The 18,722-nt window shown below is 35.6% G+C and overlaps 1 protein-coding gene across 6 annotated transcripts in view; it reads right to left on the bottom strand.

The window, feature by feature from the left end:
- Window positions 1-18,722, bottom strand: part of rxfp2a (relaxin family peptide receptor 2a) — a 102,049-nt gene that overhangs the window by 36,968 nt on the left and 46,359 nt on the right. For 4 of the 6 annotated variants that reach the window (XM_073874396.1, XM_073874397.1, XM_073874395.1 and 1 more), the window contains 3 exons: window positions 4,725-4,868; window positions 4,453-4,530; window positions 513-618 (listed from right to left, as the gene is read on the bottom strand). In XM_073874396.1, coding sequence (XP_073730497.1) covers window positions 513-618; window positions 4,453-4,530; window positions 4,725-4,860 — 320 coding nt within the window. In that variant the 5' untranslated portion in view covers window positions 4,861-4,868. Of the gene's footprint in view, window positions 1-512; window positions 619-4,452; window positions 4,531-4,724; window positions 4,869-16,374; window positions 16,508-17,152; window positions 18,171-18,722 lie in introns of those variants that run through there. The other 2 variants (XM_055208140.2, XM_055208141.2) reach the window with 2 other exon arrangements.

Raw genomic sequence — 18,722 nt, 5'->3', positions numbered from 1 at the left:
GGTGTTCTGTGGATATCCTGCTTGACATAAAAAGAACTGTCATTTTAGGTGAATTATTCCGTAAGAATCACTTCTTTTCCAAAACGATGAAATAATGTGTTTTCTTAAACAGAACTTTACTGACTGGTGATATTAATTCTTCCACATTCCTTTATTTTCCAAAAATCTTCCCAAAATCCATACTGTAAATCACTTCCCAAAACATGAGTTTTTCCCACTTGCCTCATTACAATCCCAAACACCTTATTCACACCGTGAAGCTCAGAATAAATCAAAAACATAATAACTCATCCAGAGCAATAAAAAACATAATAACCACAAACAAAACCTTCAAGCTCTGTACATAACTTTCCCTTTCATCTGCTACTTCTTAAGTGCAAAGCAGTTCTTTATCTCCTTAAGTTTTTTGTCTCACCGAAAGCACATTTGTGCAGCTACAGTACAGGTTAATAACCTCCAGTGGGATCAAAAGAATAAAGCTCTATGGATGGCTCCCGGCAGTTTGTACTTACAACCAAGTCACATTGGAGGAGAGATTGGGCACGGAGTGCAGGTTCACTTCCACGCATTCCACCTCGGTCTTCGTGCAGCCGCAATTCTCCGGGTAAAGCTGCAGATCTACACATGATCAACGTAGACACAGTGCTGAATTATGCTCGATGTGAAAAGCATTTCAAGGCAAATAGACTTTGAGAGGAAATCAATTCCCCACCAGATGCTTCTAAAATGTCAAAAATGGAGATTCATGCTGCATTACAGCAGACAGCGGTGGCTATAAATATGGTGGTCTGATGAAGTATTGTTAGGGGGGCGAGACCAAGTTCCCTGGTGATCAGCTGTGATCTCTTACATTTCTAAGTTGTTTCACTTACATTGTAAAAAATGGTCCAAAAATGTTGTCACTGGGGCAGCACCCTTTAAAAAGGCCCTAATGTGTACCATTTGGGTATAGATATGTATGGTACCAATATGTACTTTGAGGTGCTAATAGGTACTTTTTAAAAGGGTACCGCCCCAGCAGGGCTGTGCTCAGACTAGAGGTCTTCACGGGTCCACTTAGATCCGAAAACCTGAGGTCCAACCCGAGTCCCACGTTTGGGTTCAGGTCTAAAAGTTTCACGTGTGCCTCGGGTATTATAATAGCGACATCTGGTCTCGGGTAATTTAAAATGAATGTGTTTTGCTGAACGGACCCGAGATGACCTAAACTATCCTGCGTGTGTGCGTAGATGTCTTTTACCAAACCCCTCCTCTGTTTGCCAAAAGCGATTGTGACATCGTGTGGCTGTCAATCAATTTTAAATGTACATTTTAGTGGTTATCTTGGTGTCGTCGTCGGATAACAAATTAAAATAAATGGAGCAGATGCCAAATTGGTTATGAGGCCACTGGAGTTTCTTTCTGCCTGACTGGCTGCAGACTGCAAACATGTCGGTGCCGTTTACGTTTGGGTCTAGTTGGGTTAAAAAAAATGCCACTGGTTCGGGTCGAACTAATTTTCTTAGGTCGGGTCATTCTTTAAAAAAATTATTTATGCACGTCGGGTTTAGGTAAAAAGTGATTCGGGTCATTTTGGGTCGGGTACATTTCTTTGGACCCGAGAAGACCTCTAGCTCAGACGTTTTGAGGGGCAGCGGCCCAAACCAAAGGGGGCACAATTTATATGGTTTCAACAAAATGTTATAAATATGATGTGTTATAGATTAGTATCAACTAGAAGTGAAGTGATAATAATCAGAAAATATACTTAATAACAAGAATTAAAGTGTGAAAAACTGCTTAATATTCTACATGATTTACGTGCTGGAGTTTTAAATCCAGTAGGGATGCATAATGATTAATCGCGATTAATCTATAGCAAAATAAAAGTTTTTGTTTACATCATATATGTGTGTGAACTGTGTATAATAACTTTGTATAGATAAATGCACACGCATGTATATATATAAGAAATGTACATTTGTATATATTTATGTATAATTTATATTATATATAAATACTTAATATATAAAAAAAATTCTTAAAATTATACATGCATGTGTGCATATTTAGGGGCCAGTCACACCAAAAGCGTTTCTGGCAGTTGCAGGCGCCTTTTTTGAATGATATTCTATGGGCAGGGCGCGTCTGCGCGCTGTTTATGCGCACCGAGCGCCTTGCGGTTTTTTTGCCGCCTGCTGCACACGCGTTTTTGAAGGAGCGTTGAGAGCGGAGAAGCACCCGACGTCATTCGTGTCTTTCCATTGTCCAATCGAATGAGGGGAGAGGCGGGCCTTACGTTGTGGTGAGGGAAGTTTACAGTTGCTTTGAAGAACCGGACTCCACTCGCTCACTCTCTCCTGCGTGTTTGTGCACCTCTCACACTCAAACAAGGTCAGAGAAAGCGCCCTCTTTTTAAAGTTTCTGCTAATACGACAGTTAACAGCAAAAGAGCGCTCACGCTTCAATATTTGATTGACAAGACAGCTGACTCGGTGGTTGCTTAGCAATATGAAAAGCCGCGTTGCACTGCTCTTTTTTTAAAAAAAGGCAGTACGTTGCGCCTTGCGTTTGCAAGCGTTTAAAGCGCTTTTGGTGTGACTGGCCCCTTATATATACATAATTATTATACACAATTCACACACATATATGATTTAAACAAAAACTTTTATTCTGCTATAAATCGCAATTAATCGTTATGCATCCCAACTTTGCTGCCTCCCTTTTCACTTTGTCTTCTTTTTTGCGGCAACAACAGCAAATTTGGTGTTATTTATACTAGATCTCATCGGGTACATTACTTTGATTAGATAAGCACTGTAATTCTAAGAATAGGATATTTTGTTGTTACTTGCTAAGTTGTAAGTTGTAAAATAAGTGCCGAAAGGGTTTATGATAAACCTATGCAGCAGGCACTTATTTTGACAAAACACGTGATGCACATGGTTCACATCACGCAACAAACACATATTTTGAAAACACAAGCAACACACGACACATATTTTGAATTTGCGGATGAGCATTTTTTGACCATTTTTTCTGACAGTTTAGACACAAGTATGATTAATTGTTTTGCTTAAGTGTCCCGACCAAAACAGTAATCTCCTGTCTCTCCTCTTAAGCCTCTCTTAAATTCTCCTCGGGGGTTGCCAAACAAAGTCTCCAAGACATTTCGATCTTAACAATGTCAAAAATGCTTTAACAAATGATTTCAAGACCCTAATAGTCTGAACTGCTCGCTTAAAATTTTCTAAATATTTTACACTGTAAAAATTCATTGTTGTATTCAACTTAAATTTAAAGTTTATTTCAAGTTTCTTGACTAGTTACGAAATGCAGAACTACACATGATCGAAGTAGACAGTGCTGAATTATGCTTGATGTAAAAAGCATTTCAAGGCAAATTGACTTTCCCAAAAGCAAATAAATTCCCAACCAGGTGTTCTACATTGTCAAAAACTGAGATTTATGCTGCATTACAGCAGACAGCGGTGGCTCTAAATATGGGGATCTGATGAAATATTGTTTAGGGGGTGAGAGGAAGTTCCCTAGTTCTCAAATCTCACTTTCTTACATACAAATATGCAATATAAAATAAAGTACGGACCTGAGACTATGGCCTTAAATACAAGAAATTAAGTCAGCCATAAGCAATAAATAAATAAATGGAAAAACCAACACGTATGTATTTTACCATAGATATGTACACTGGATGTCGCCTTGGCTACGGCAGTTCATTGGATCGAATGCGTCAAATAGAGCGCCATCTTGAAACAGGGGAATCCTGCATCAGCGTCATTGTAGGCAATAGTGTAATGGAAATAAAATCACCATAAATCGTCATTTTCTTGGTTTTCTTTTGGTTCGTTTCAACAGTCAGACATGTATTTAGCATTTAGTCCAGAAAAAAATAAAAGTTTTGATTTTATGAAAATGTACTTTTTCTAACTGAAATGCATAGTGCTAGTATCCCTAACATCCATGCGCAGCACAAAAGTCCGGCATCGTTCATGAATTCGAAGTACAGGCGGAGATACAGCTTTACATAGATACTTCCTATGACAAGACCCCTGTTCTAAAATGGTGGCGGTTTTGACGCATGCTCAGAGCCCCTAGGCGACATCTAGTGTATATATCTATGGTATTTTACAAGGTGGCTATTTTGTAAAAAATCATATTTTTATGATTTTGTACACTTTGTTTTCACCCGATGAAATTGGGTTTGGATACAGAATTAGGGGTGGGGTATCATTTTAGTTGTTTTCTAACAATAGTACATCCTGTATGATTCACTTCATACGCCAGCTCATAAAATACGTACAAATTCCTGACCAGGTCAGAAACGTCTAAAAGTGAGCTGTATCACCGTTTTGGACTAACTCTTTTCATTCCACTTCTGAAAAGCCCTCCACTAACCTAACGTAAGCAAATTTATGTGTTTTCTTTTCCAAAGGTAAGTAGATCAAGACGTACAACAATCCTTGGGAAGGTCCTGTGGTTCTGTCTTCTTAATAGTGCGATCAAAGATGTCCGCCCATCCACTGTTGTCTCCTTCAGAAAGAAACGTCTTTGTATTAGACTGCAGATTACATCAGTGTTGCAGACATTCACACTTCTCTATTTTAAATCCAAACCTTTTATTTTCTAGCCATTTAAAACAGCTAAATTGGTTTATAACTGAGAGCAGACCCATCAATCTGGGACTGTTATCAATAAACTGGCAGAAATATATCATCTGGACTCACCACAGTGTTCCTCATCCGCGCCGTTCTTGCAGTCCTGGTGCCCATTACACTGAAGCACTTGGGGTAAACATACACTCAAGTTTCCACAAGGGAACTGGCCAAGGGGGCATCCCTCCATCAATGCCCTGCTAGCCATCAAGGATGCTGTTGGCAGAAGGGCAGAAGATGAGAAAGACATATGGTATATCTCTGAGTACAACATGGACATCGATGAAAAGCTCTTTATATTACTGCAGTACTTTGTGCTTCCATCAGGGCTATGTTTAAATTGATGAAAGTCATTCAATGAGAACAAACTCAGATCGAATGATTTAAACTAATTAGCGCGTGGCTGGAGTAAACAAAATGAGAGCTCAAACACAGTGTGTGCCAACAATACACTATATTTTATTGTTGGAAAATATGACGTGTAGTTAGATAGCCTTCTCGCAGTCTGCTTTGCTTCTGACATGATAAAGAGAGGCATTAGGGTATAAAAGGAGAACAATCTGCATTAAGTCACCACTTCTTTGCAATAAAAATAACTCTCTTTAACAGCTTCATTTTGCATAATAAATCTCGCTTGTGTTTTTTCTTATCTGCTTCCACTAAAACCAATCACAACTACCAAGTGAATTTGATAAATTGTGGCCAGGGGTAGCCGCCTACAATGCATAGCTTTATCACAATGAAACATGATCTTGTTCCTGACAGCCATATATACAAGAATAATGTTGTTTTGGTTTGTGTCTATTTGTCACATTTTCTGTAAAGTGTGTTATTTTTGGGTTAGCAAATGATGATTTAAAATATACGATTATTTGATATGATTACCGTATTTTCCGGACTATAAGTCACACTTTTTCATAGTTTGGCTGGTCCTGCGGCTTCTAGTCAGGCGCGACTTGTAAATCAGTATAAATTAATAATTAAAGAGACAACATTACCGTCTACAGCCACGAAATATGCTTCTCCTGTATTTATGTAATTTTAATAAATTTAATGATGAACTTGATGCCCGTTGGCTTGTTCTGTTCATTCCTATTCAGCCTTCCAGGTATGTTCAGTATGCTATTATGTATATCATGCAAATAACTGTTTGTATTACGTTAACATACAGACATTTATTCAGCCTGCTGCTATGTGTATTATTGTATAGTTGAATAACTTGCCTTTCCAGATTAAATGTCTGTTCTTCGGCTTGGATTTTGTGAAAAAAATTCTAAATAAATGCGATGTGTAGTCCATTGCGACTTATATACATTTTCTCCTCTATAAAACACATTTTTAACTGATGCGACTTATACTCTAGAGCGACTTAAAGTCTGAAAAAATAGCCAGTTTCACAGTACTGTACTGTATGTTTACCGTGTGCACATGAAATTTTAACCATGGGTTCACATCAGGTGCGTTTGACGCGTCAAATTCGCAATTACCAAGTCTAGTAGTGGAGAGTGAACTGTACAAATTAAAGAGTTGGTTTGACTTAAATAAATTATCTTTGAATTTATCTAAAACAAAATTCATGATATTTAATAATAAATTGATACACTCTAAAAAACAAACGGTGCTATATAGCACCAAAACAGTTGCTTTGGATCGTAACAATAGAAGAACCATTTTTAGTGCCATATAGCACCGGTGAAGAACCAGTGAAGCACCAGTGAAGCACCAGTGAAGCACCTGTGTAGAACCATATAGTGCTATGTAGAACCATATGTGGTGCTATATGGCCCCTATATGGTTCTACACTGGTGCTTCACTGGTGCTTCACTGGTGCTTCACTGGTTCTTCACCGGTGCTATATGGCACTAAAATGGTTCTTCTATCGTTACGATCCAAAGCAATTGTTTTGGTGCTATATAGCACCGTTTGTTTTTTTAGAGTGTAGAAAATTATATTAAAATTAAAATTGAATTTCATTTGTTAGAAAGAGTTAATTACATTATGTTTTTAGGGGTGATTATAAATCATAAAATGACATGGAAATACCATATACAAAATGTTCAAAAGAAAATATCAAAAATAATTGCAATTTTATATAAATTGCAATATATTTTAAATAAAATTGCATTATGTATATTACAGTTCTCTCGTCACTCCATATTTAACACATGGAATAGAAATCTGGGGGAATACATATAAAGTTAGAACTACTCCAATTTTTCTACTACAAAAAAAAGGTTATCAGAATAATTACACTTTCTTCATATAATACTCCAACGAATCCTTTGTTTATTAAGTTAAAAACATTAAAATTCTATGATTTGGTAGATTTGTATACAGCTAAACTTGTGTATAATTAATGATAATTAGTGCTGTTTAATTAGTGTTTGTGTATAGTTAAGGGTATAGGCATAATAAGCTTTTGCTTCAGCCTACATGTTTTGGTCAATAAAAGTGTAATGGAATAGAAAAAACTTTTTCTTTTGAATGATTTTGTATGTGTATTGCATAACTGTATGTATGTACTTATAAGTTTTTATGTTTTCATGTGCAAAAAGATGCAAATGGAATTTTTTTGTTGACCAAAAAAATCGAATAAATAAATAGTTTGCCGCTTGAACATTTTAAGTTTACTTGCTTCATTCGCACGTGAAATTCTAGTCATCGAGACATTCACGCAGAAATTTGCGTCATGGGAGAGGCTTCTGCGACTCCGCTCGCTTCCTGTAATCACATTACTACGACAGAAAGCTCCTGATTTTCTGGCAATGTTCAAATTTTTCAATTCGCGCCATTCACACGCGAATGTCGCAAATTGAGCGTTTTGCCACATTCGTGCCACCAGATGCGCATAAATGCATCTTTACATTTGACTTAACAATGAAATCACTTGCACTTGACGCCTTTACCACGGCTGGTCTGAACGCAGCATAAGGGAACATCGTAAGTTTGAAATACTGTAAATGCCTCTTTCCCCGAGGCAGACATCTACTGTTCCCATTTCACAAGTATATTTTTAGCTGTGACATTCATTTTTATTATTTGGAAAAGTGCAACATTTTTTTAAAGCACAAACACACAAAATCAACAAAGGAATAACTTTTAAGTATAGTCATCATTGCCATACTGTACAATACAGTCTTAGGTCAAGAACACATGGATCAAGCCACATGCTAATAATAAAAAACAACTGCTCTGAACAGTATTTTATGTTGTTTTAAAGCAATAACAGAAAGACTGGGAAATAAAAAAGCCACATCCGGTATCTTAATAACCAGTTTTAGCTTTCGTAATTAGTTTGCTGTTTATTTTTGGACTAAAAAATGACTGCTTTTACACTTTTGTTTGTCATTTAAATCTGTTTCACAGACTCCCTTCTGTCAGTTAAGTTAAATCCAGTTTTAACCCAGTTTCCAAATTCCCATCTTTTCCAGCCCCCATAAAAATCACAACTGTGATCTCTTTCATTTCTCAGTTGCATATACACTGTCAAAAAATAGTCAAAAAATTTTGTGGGGCAGGCGCCTTTTAAAAAAGGCCCTATATGTACAATTTGGGTATATATGTATGGTACCAATATGTACCTTTAAGGTGCTAATATGAACTCTTTAGGTACAAAGTTCTACTTTTTGAAAGGGTACCGCCCCAGTGACATTTTTCACCATTTTTTTTAAGTGTAGACAAGTGGTCTCCAACACAGTGCCTGCACAGAGTCTGTGAGTTGTCGCCAAAGTACATTCTATTAATAGCCTAAATTTTAATATTTATTTATTACATATTTTATATATTAGCTTGGCTTCTTTTATACAAGAAGCCAATCTTTCTTTTATAACAATAATAAATATCAAGAAGTAAAATAAGATAAAATCAACAAGAAAAACTAAAAACTTTTGAGGAGTAAACTATATCAAAAAAGTAGCCCTTCAGATTTTCTTGTTTAATCCATTGTGGTGACCCCTGGTGTAGACACAAGTAAGATTAAGTGTTTCTCTTATCTCACCTCTTGAACATCTCTTAAACTCTCCTCAGAGTTGCCAAACAAAGTCTCCAAGACATTTAGATCTTAGTGATGTCAAAAATGCCTTATTCTTCCAAGACCTAGTCTGAACTGCTTGCTTTAAATTCTCAATATATTTTACACCGTAAAAAATGCTTGTTGCACTTAAATTTTTCATTTTAAACAGCACCTATTGTCCGATTCACGTTTTTAAATTTCCTTTGGTGTGTAAGTGTGTATTAGTACATGTTAATGATATGCAAAAGGTACAAACCCCAAGGTAAACAATGATGCGAGTTATCGTCTCCAACGTAAATCTCTTTTCTTGGACTACAACAAACTCACGGATTGTAGTCAACAGTTGACTTCCTGGGATTGGTAATGTAGACAAGACCGACATTAACAATAATTCATCCCGCTTCGAACTCACAGCCTGTAAGTTAACACTGAATCTTTCAAACATGGTAAGGAGCGTCACATTTCTGGCTGATGTAAGCCGTATTCAGACCAATCACAACATACAGATTAGCTGGCTTTTCAAATCCATGCGTTTCAGGAAGAGAGTGAAATTTGTAGCTACAAAAATGTACGGTATGTGGAAAATAATGTGTTTTTTAACCATAAACCACGCAAACACATTGTTTTATACCAAATACACAAAATAACGTTGTTTTTTAGCAATGAAATTGGGTCTCTTTAATCAGCTTGATTGATTAAATATAAATCTATATTTTATTAAATGTTTATAAAAATGCAGTTTTTCAGCAAAAATTACAATTCCCAAACAATACACGTCAGAGCACAGCAACAAATCAACAACAAACAAATCAACTTCCTCTAACAAACTTTTATATATTTTTAAAATAATTAATGGCTACAAACTTTTTAACGACTCCAGTCCAGAACAAGATTATTTGGTTGTATAATGGACAGCCAATGCAAATTTAATCCACATCACAGTAATTTACGACTCAAAGCTGATGAAGTGGCCAAATGCCAGATAAATGAACCAAGAAAAGAACAGGAAACTTAACCAATTACAATAAAAATGTTTTCATTGCCTGGCTGCAGGCTTAATGGATGCTATGAAGTGGAACAGCCTTCTGACGTCAGTTTAAAAATCTATTTAGTCTATCTGTCAACATTCAAAAATAGATATGCAACCAAAACAAATATTCAAGTAACACACATTAAACAGACAACATAAATCAATATTAAAAAGTGTCAGGTTGTAATTATGTTAAGCCTTTACAGTGTACTTCAACACTAACTTTTTTTCAAACAACAAAATAGTCCCTTTCACAACAAAAATGTGACTGTTTCATGTAAAAACTCAGGTAATATGGAAAACTGTGTATTTTGTGTGTACTTTGTGTCAAGTCTGAGTATATACTAATAACTAATTGCAAATAAACATTTTGGCATGCTTTGCCCAAATGGTGCTCAAGACTGCCACCATTATTTGGTATTTTTAATGCGTAATCAATTACAATGTCATGACAACCTTTGGCTGACAGACTGATTAGGTTTTATTGCTACATGATACAAGCTTTTAATGCACAAAGGATTACCATAAAGGAGTAGTATAGAAATTCTGTCAGCATTTACTCAAGGATTCAGAAATGACTCTTCTGTGAAAGATTTTTTTCTATGCAACAGCAGTAACCATGAGCTGTTAAATTTAAAATGTTACATTTAAAACATAAAAGCAGTCCATGTGACTATGCATTATATTCCAAATCTTAATTTGTTAAGAAGGAACAATTGGAGTGAGTATATAGTGGAAAGTAAGTGTATATCACTTTTAACCCAAATTAATTGACTATACTTGAAAATTGCATGGAAACCCGTTGCACTAAATCATTTTAGTTTTACATGGGTGTAATAAAGAGTATGGAGAGTAAGAACCGTAACAAAGAGTGAGTATATAATGGAGAGTGAGTACCATAATAAAGAGTGAGTAAATAATGGAGAGTAAGTACTGTAATAAAGAGTGAGTATGTAATGAGAGTGAGTATCATAATAAAGAGTGAGTATGTAATGGAGAGTAAGTATTGTAATAAAGAGTGAGTATGTAATGGAGAGTGAGTATCGTAATAAAGAGTTAGTATATAATGGAGAGTGAGTATAGTAATAAAGAGTGAGTATATAATGGAGAGTGAGTATCGTAATAAAGAGTGAGTATGTAATGGAGAGTGAGTATCGTAATAAAGAGTTAGTATATAATGGAGAGTGAGTATCGTAATAAAGAGTGAGTATATAATGGAGAGTGAGTATCGTAATAAAGAGCGAGAATGTAAAGGATTGTGAGTACTGTAATAAAGAGTGAGAATATAATGGAGAGTGAGTACCGTAATAAAGAGTGGGAATATAATGGAGAGTGAGTACAGTAATAAAAAGTACGTATTGGAGAGTGAGTAATGTAATTAAGAGTGAGTATGTAATGGAGAGTGAGTACCGTAATAAAGAGTGGGAATATAATGGAGAGTGAGTACAGTAATAAAAAGTATGTAATGGAGAGTGAGTACCGTAATAAAGAGTGAGTATGTAATGGAGAGTGAGTACCGTAATAAAAAGTGAGAATATAATGGAGAGTGAGTACCGTAATAAAAAGTGAGAATATAATGGAGAGTGAGTACTGTAATAAAGAGTGATGATATAATTGAGAGTGAGTACCGTAATAAAGAGTATGTAATGGAGAGTGAGTACCATAATAAAGAGTGAGAATATAATGGAGAGTGAGTACAGTAATAAAGAGCGATGATATAATTGAGAGTGAGTACGGTAATAAAGAGTGAGTATGTAATGGAGAGTGAGTACCATAATAAAGAGTGAGTATATAATGGAGAGTGAGTACCGTAATAAAGAGTGAGTACCGTAATAAAGAGTGAGTATGTAAAGGATAGTGAGTACCGTAATAAAGAGTGAGAATATAATGGAGAGTGAGTACAGTAATAAAGAGTGAGAAATCAGAATATAATGGAGAGTGAGTACTGTAATAAAGAGTCACTATGTAATGGAGAGTGAGTACATGAACAAAGAGCGAGCGTATAATGGAGAGTGAGCTTATATAAAAGAGTGCAAGTACATAATAAAGAGTGTATAAAATAAAGACTGTACAAAGTTTGTACTTTTATGTGAACTATTCCTTTACAACATTTCAGTCAGATGCTCAGTGAGAGGGATAAAAGGGATAAAAGTAAACTAAACTACAAATTCCTCACCTCGCTTTCATCCCAAATTCCAGTAACCATACTGACACGTCCAGTGAGGCCTGGCTTGTTTCAGTCTCCTAACCGAAAATCTGTTTAACTGCATTACTGAACATGTCACACTTTAAGATTAAACCAAAAGAAACAAGCTTCTTCACAAAGGTCAGGGGAAAACTTTGAAAGGTGTACTGAAAGCCAGAAGAACCACAGAAGGCTACTTCATGTTTCTGACACATCTATCGGATTTCTCCGCTTGTGGCATTTGAGCTTTATTGCAGAGACCTTTAAACTGGAAAAACACATATTCCCTGTCTGGGAATGCAATTATTTACACTGTAAAATCCAGGGGCACATTTAAGAGGAAGATAAATACATCCCACTCAACACATTTACAGATGAAACACACTGCAGAAGTGGCACGCAGGGATTGTAAAACAGATTTATCTGCACCCATTTAAACTATTGGAAAGATTAGTGCTGTGAATACTAGAATTACTCAGAACTTTTGTTTACATATTCGCTGGTTATGGTCCTAATAGATGCCAATCAGTTAAAATAATGATTTATTAATCGAGTAAAAACAAAGTCTTAAGCCGTCTTGTTTGCTAAAAGTTTTCTTACATTCTATAAAGATTTAATACAATACTGCAGAGTTTAAAGGCATAAAGCTGTGAGGACTGCAAACTTTGATTTGAAGCAAAAAACAATTTTAAATCAGACAAAAAGGCAAAAGTTTAAAACTGTGCCCAAAATGTCTTTAGTGAGGGTGCTATACATCCTATAAAGCATTGTACATTATGTAATCAAAAAACAAACAAAAAACTTTTTTTTCAAAATGATTGATTTAAAGTGTACTAAATACAAAAACAATAGTTTAATCTTTAGTGTGAGTTAAGTAAGTTAGTTTTAACAAGTTATATAGTCTACTATATTAATAGGAAAGTGGAATAAAATCGAATGAATTTAAAAATATATTTTAAATAGACTAAAGCACATTTCTTTTATACAAATTCTATACATTTTTAATAATCAACTCGCCTTGGTAGAAAATAAATGATTTTTTTTATATTAAAAATTGACTGCTTAAATTAGGTTTTGGGCGTCATTTTGGGATCAGTATTTTTTACTTAAAAACAAAAACAAATTGTGAGCCATAACAGCTTGAGAACTCCACCTAGGCATCAGTAAAAAGTGTCTTATCAATTAAAAAGCAATAACCCTTATTTGAAGTTCCTAGTTGTGTACAAACATTTGACAAACATCTTAAAATAACCAGATTCACAAACATTCTTAATCATCAGCATCACAAAACATCTTTCTCATATTCAACAAGGAATTTTTCACCAATGGCTTCTGGGTTCAAATGAACACAAACATCCTGGTGACATGTTTGCGCTCAAGGGATCAAGACTGAAATGGGAACAAATTAACAAGCAGCACGAAACGGCGATCTACTTCGAAACTAAACACAATACAAACAATGAGCACATTCACAACAAATGTGCACTGATAAGGAAGCAATGCGCAACAAATGATGCCAAAAAGCAAACCAATAAGTTAACAAAATTGGACAACCATGGAATTTCTTCCACATATGTGCACTAGAATTATTGAAGCTTGTGGCTTTATGGGTGATTCATATTAGAGATGGGTACAAACTCATGTGTGACACTAACATCTGGAAAGAGAGCTGAACATGACAATGGCATAAGGCTTTTTAAGGCAATGTTGCCAGGCAACCATACTGGTAATGGAATGAGATACTGACCAACCAGTTCTGATGATACCATTTTCTGTAGGAGAGACTGATAGGTTTTTGATTTATTATTGTGGATTTTTTGTGTCTCAAATCATATAATAAACATAAAATAGTCCTATAATCATCCTCTACAGATGTTACAAAATCTACATTTTACAAAAAAAACGAGTATTCGTCACAAAAATTGAGATCATTTCTAAGAACAAAATGATCAAAACACTTGTTATGCCATTACATCACACCTCCCCATAAACACAGATACAGCACAAAGGAGTAAATAAAAGAGTAAATAAAATGTGAACACAAAATTACATTGGGTAACACATCTAAAAATATACCCTGACAATGTTGGCAAATGTATGCGGATATACTTTGGAAAGTACAGGATATTCTGATCAGTGTTGAGTATAAGTAGTTTCTAAGTGATTAGTTTAATTAAATTTAATTACAGTTAATTCTGATGTAATTAAACTTAATACGATTTTATAGAGTGAAGAACAAATATACACACACACACACACACACACACACACACACACACACACACACACACACACACACACACACACACACACACACACACACACACAAACATCAAAATGTAAAGTCTACTGTTGAAATGCAGGTTTTTATGTATCCTTCTCACTTTATATACTTTGGGGAGTTAATAAAAATAATGGTTAAAGTCAAATTAACTGGTTGGTTATTACTATTAGCTTTAATATCAATGACATATTGGCTGTTAGAACTTAAAGCACATATTAATGTCTTATTCTACAACCTTAATCCAACCCCATTCCTACCAATACTTAAACTTAACTATTTTACTAAGTATTAATAAGCAGTAATTACAGTAGGAGCATATTGAACCAAAACTAGTTAATACTTTCCCAATAGTGAGAATTGGACCCTAAAGTGTAACCAGAATAATTTTTAGTTTTATATTATTTTTTCAACAAAAAAAAAAGAAATAAAAGAGCCGTTTCATGCCAATCCTTGTATTATTTATAAAATAAGATTTAGAAAGGAATTAGTAATAACGTCGTTTTTTCCTGTAAATCTTATATATTTTTTCAAACAGTGCCACTTGCTGAAACTGTATCACTCTTGTACACAGTTGCATATGTTTTAAAAAAATATCTGTGTGCCATGTGTAAACAGATCTAGAGAAATCCCACACAAAGAAATAGAAAAACATTGTGTCCCAGATATAAAATAAGAAACATATAAGTGAAAACAAGGCCATAACAGATTGATAATATCGGCATGCGGCAACACAATTCAGTGAAGGTACAAAAACGGAGCCTGGGCCCCTGTCCATGGTGCCAGGTGTTCATTTGTTAAAGCCCGTCACAGTGAAATGAGCGGCTGTCGCTCCTGTCTCACATTATCTCAGTAGAAATGAGAGGCACAAAACAATGTTCATCTGTTTATGGTTCCACAACGGGCCAGGCCATTACCTGAACACTTCAAAATCGAGAAATGCAAGCATGCCCCGAGGCAAAGTATAGCTTTGCTATAAGTAGTAGTTTAATAGAGTGAGGGACTGTGGGTGCCGACCTGTTAAAGTTGATTAAGTCATAACTGATCCTTGATGTACAACTAATGAACAACAGAGTGCCTGCACCACTTAATTTGTATTCAACCTGCTGTCTACATCTCAGGTCTTTGACATTGCCACTTAAAAGTGCAGCGTCAGATACGCAATGAATCCAGCTCTCGATGAGAAATCAATCAAGCATCTGGTCAAATGCTAATATATCACTGAGATTTTGACAAATCCTGAACAGATTTTGGACTGTAAATCTATTTGAAATATTATGTCTTTGAGCAAACATAACCAAAATCCTATGCCACAAGGAAAAGAGACTCTAACACACGTACTGTAATTGTATGTAAATACTATGTAATTTTTTGCATTCAAATACAATAGGAGTTAAAAGGTAGAAGAAGGTTCTACATGCTGGTTAGATGTGCATTTCATTTATTTCTCATTTAAGTCTCCGGCATTAGATTTCTTTCCCATGCTTTGTTTGCTTGATCCACCATAATTCACTTCTTTCTGACAGCTTCTAGCTCTTGTAACCCTATATTTGTGTGTACGGGGTGACCTCACACAGCTCCATTTAAAAAACCAAGTTCATATGAGAAAATTTTTAAATTGACAAAATGCATTAAATATCCTCGAAGAAAACTGTACACTACTTATGTTTAAGTGTTCAGACGCCCCTGATAAAAGCACAAATAATTGCAATTTTTTTTTTACAGATTATAAAAGTATAATAAGTAGCTGCATCAGTTATTTTTTGCAGATTGTAAAAAATATTTGTTTTTATTATATTTTTACGAGTATTGAAGCTTCATGGGCTTTGATCGGATAAGATTTAAAAACACTAATGTTAAAAACATTGAACACGAAATTAAAAAGATATTTCGTAATGTTATTTTACATGCAAATAACATCACACACACAAAAAACAGAAATGGGAGTTAGCATCCCATCATGAACTTTCAAAGTAAAACTACTATATTACAATTAAAACTAAATAAATAATAAAGTAAATAAAAAGAGGTTAATAACCTCTATAATGTTACAATTTAATGAAAAAAATTAGATGAACAAACAATTTATATAATACTCAGTTACACACAACCTAAAACACATTAGAAATAATGCAAATAAAAATACGGACTTTTCAGATAAAAATATTTATTTATTACGCGTGCTTACGTGTCACGCCTTCTCAAAATGTTTACCTTAACGTTTACATAGTAGGCTGCTCCTTAAAACCGGCTCGTCTTTCGCTGCCAAACCTTGCACTTAGTACGACGAGTATAACTTATTCAAAACATGTAGCCTACGATTGACAACCCTTTCCAAAGACCGCAGTGCGCACTGGCTGGGACGCAATTTAATTTAGTGCATGTGCGTATTAAAGCCACCTGAGTTAATCAGTCCACCATTTCAAGCTCAACAGGCCAACGATTGCGATACATCACGCCTTATAAAACTTCGTCCAAAACGAAACGTGGTGAGCGTTGACAAAAAACAGCATCCGTCACTGTGACAGAGAGTTCACGTTTTGTTATTGCGTTAAAAGTTATGTTAAGTTTGAAAGAGTCTGTAGTTAAACCAGTGAGATATTGGGATGACAAGGAACAGAGTGTACTGCGAGAAGAGTCAAAAGTTCCTCAGAAGTCTGACACGAGCGCTTTCTTCTGAGAGAGAGCTGTGCGCGAGGATAACATACAAAACACTGAAATATTGTCTTGAACACTGGCAGCAAACAGCGTTATGATAAATAGAGAAGAAACGTATAAACGAGGACATCTTATCCAGTGCGAATTCATGCTTTATAAATTTACGAGGATCTGAAAATTAAATAAACAGCTACCTCGAATAAGGCTTCATTAAAATAATGGAAAGCCCTTATGAAAGAGATCAAAATGACAGTTAATGTGAACTTAAAAATAAGAAAACGCCATCTATCTAAATGACATTACCAAGATAATGAAAGATAACAAAGAGTTTTACCTTCGGTTTCCAGCCTGGAGTTGTGAATGAGAAGAATAATGATGGTTAATTCCAGCAAAGTGTTTGGAGGATATCTGAAGGGATTCATGATGTCTCACAGCGATTCTTCCCAAGCATACATGACCGACTCCAAATGAAGGGCTATTCCCAAATCAGACTCTTTCCCAAAGGAAGATGCACTTAGGCGGGATATATCTCAGTGATGAACGGAACAGCATCGCGCGTCCATCAGGTCCAACTTGCCGCCTTCTGTCACCTGCGCTGTGCTCGGCGAGAACAGGGGGGCGTGATGAACTCTTTTGATCCGTCCTTTCTTGTAAAGCCGAGCCCGATGTTATTCATTGACGCGTGGTTTGGGAATAATAAACAATTACGTAGTAAAGCTAGAGGTCGCGGTTTTCGATATACACATTCGCGTTAGTTTTATATTTCTGAGAGCATTGAAGCACGTCAGTGCGGAAACTGGCGGACACGCGGAGCACTCCTTTGTAAGCACCTGTGATATGTGAATGTAAGCGATGTCTAGTGAACCGGACAATGAAATGTTCGTTTAATTTCGTAAAGAAGCTATTATTGTGAACCACCCAACTGGCTCTGTTATTTGGCAGTTGCTATTTATACATCCAGGAGAGCCTACAACTTATCTCGACTCTCCTTTGGTCTATTTCCCACAGAGTATGCTACGCTCAAAGCCTGGCCCTTTGAAAATGCCGGTCGAGAGATCAAAGCGGTACTTATTAGCAATTATCATGTACTTTAAAAAATTATGTACGCTAATAAGTTTTTATAAGCATCCGATAATGGTAGATGAAACAGAAACAGCAGGCAGGCTGTTGTGCCGTGTGCCATGCAGCGCGTGCTGACTAAAGTGCTAAAAGATTTCCTTCAGTTCCAGTTTGTCTTTATATAGTAAGTAGGTTAGCTCTTATTTTGCTCCAATAGCTGCTATTCAACTCCTCCGCAGACGGCACGCGCAAATAAAACACCGCAATCGACCGAATGAGTAAAAAATACTGCATTGTAAACTACACCACAAGAAACTTGTTGGACCACTCCAAGGAAGTATAAATTGCTTCGTGACGTCAGATTATTATCTCAGTCGGTTTAATCCTGATTGACAGAAAGTAATTATGCATTTCTGCAATGAAAAACGAACCTGGCACAGACAGGTATAAAATAGGCTAATAAAAATATTGTAAAAGTGTTGTGGAAAGAGTTGCTGGGCAGTGTTAATGCATAAATTATTGTATTAAATTACTTTTCCCCTGATATAGTATCTCATGACAATTCGTAAAAAATTTGCTGTAATTATGCAGCTGGTTGCCAGTAACTTACTGTAGAAGATAAAGACTGAAAATGCTTCATGTTCATTTAACTTTGAACAAACTGTTGCCAGTAAATAACATAACTGTAAAATCTACAGTAAGTTACTGGCAGCTAGTTGCCAGTAATAGCCAGTAATACTGTAATTTCTACAGAATTTTTTACAGTGTAGGCTACGCATTTTACAAGGTGTCTAATTCATAATTCTTATGAATACATTTTTTTATAGGATTTGCTTTCGCCCCGT

This window comes from Misgurnus anguillicaudatus, chromosome 12 (assembly GCF_027580225.2).
Source record: "Misgurnus anguillicaudatus chromosome 12, ASM2758022v2, whole genome shotgun sequence".
NCBI lineage: Eukaryota > Metazoa > Chordata > Actinopteri > Cypriniformes > Cobitidae > Misgurnus > Misgurnus anguillicaudatus.
This window is presented reverse-complemented; position numbering and strand designations above follow the sequence as displayed.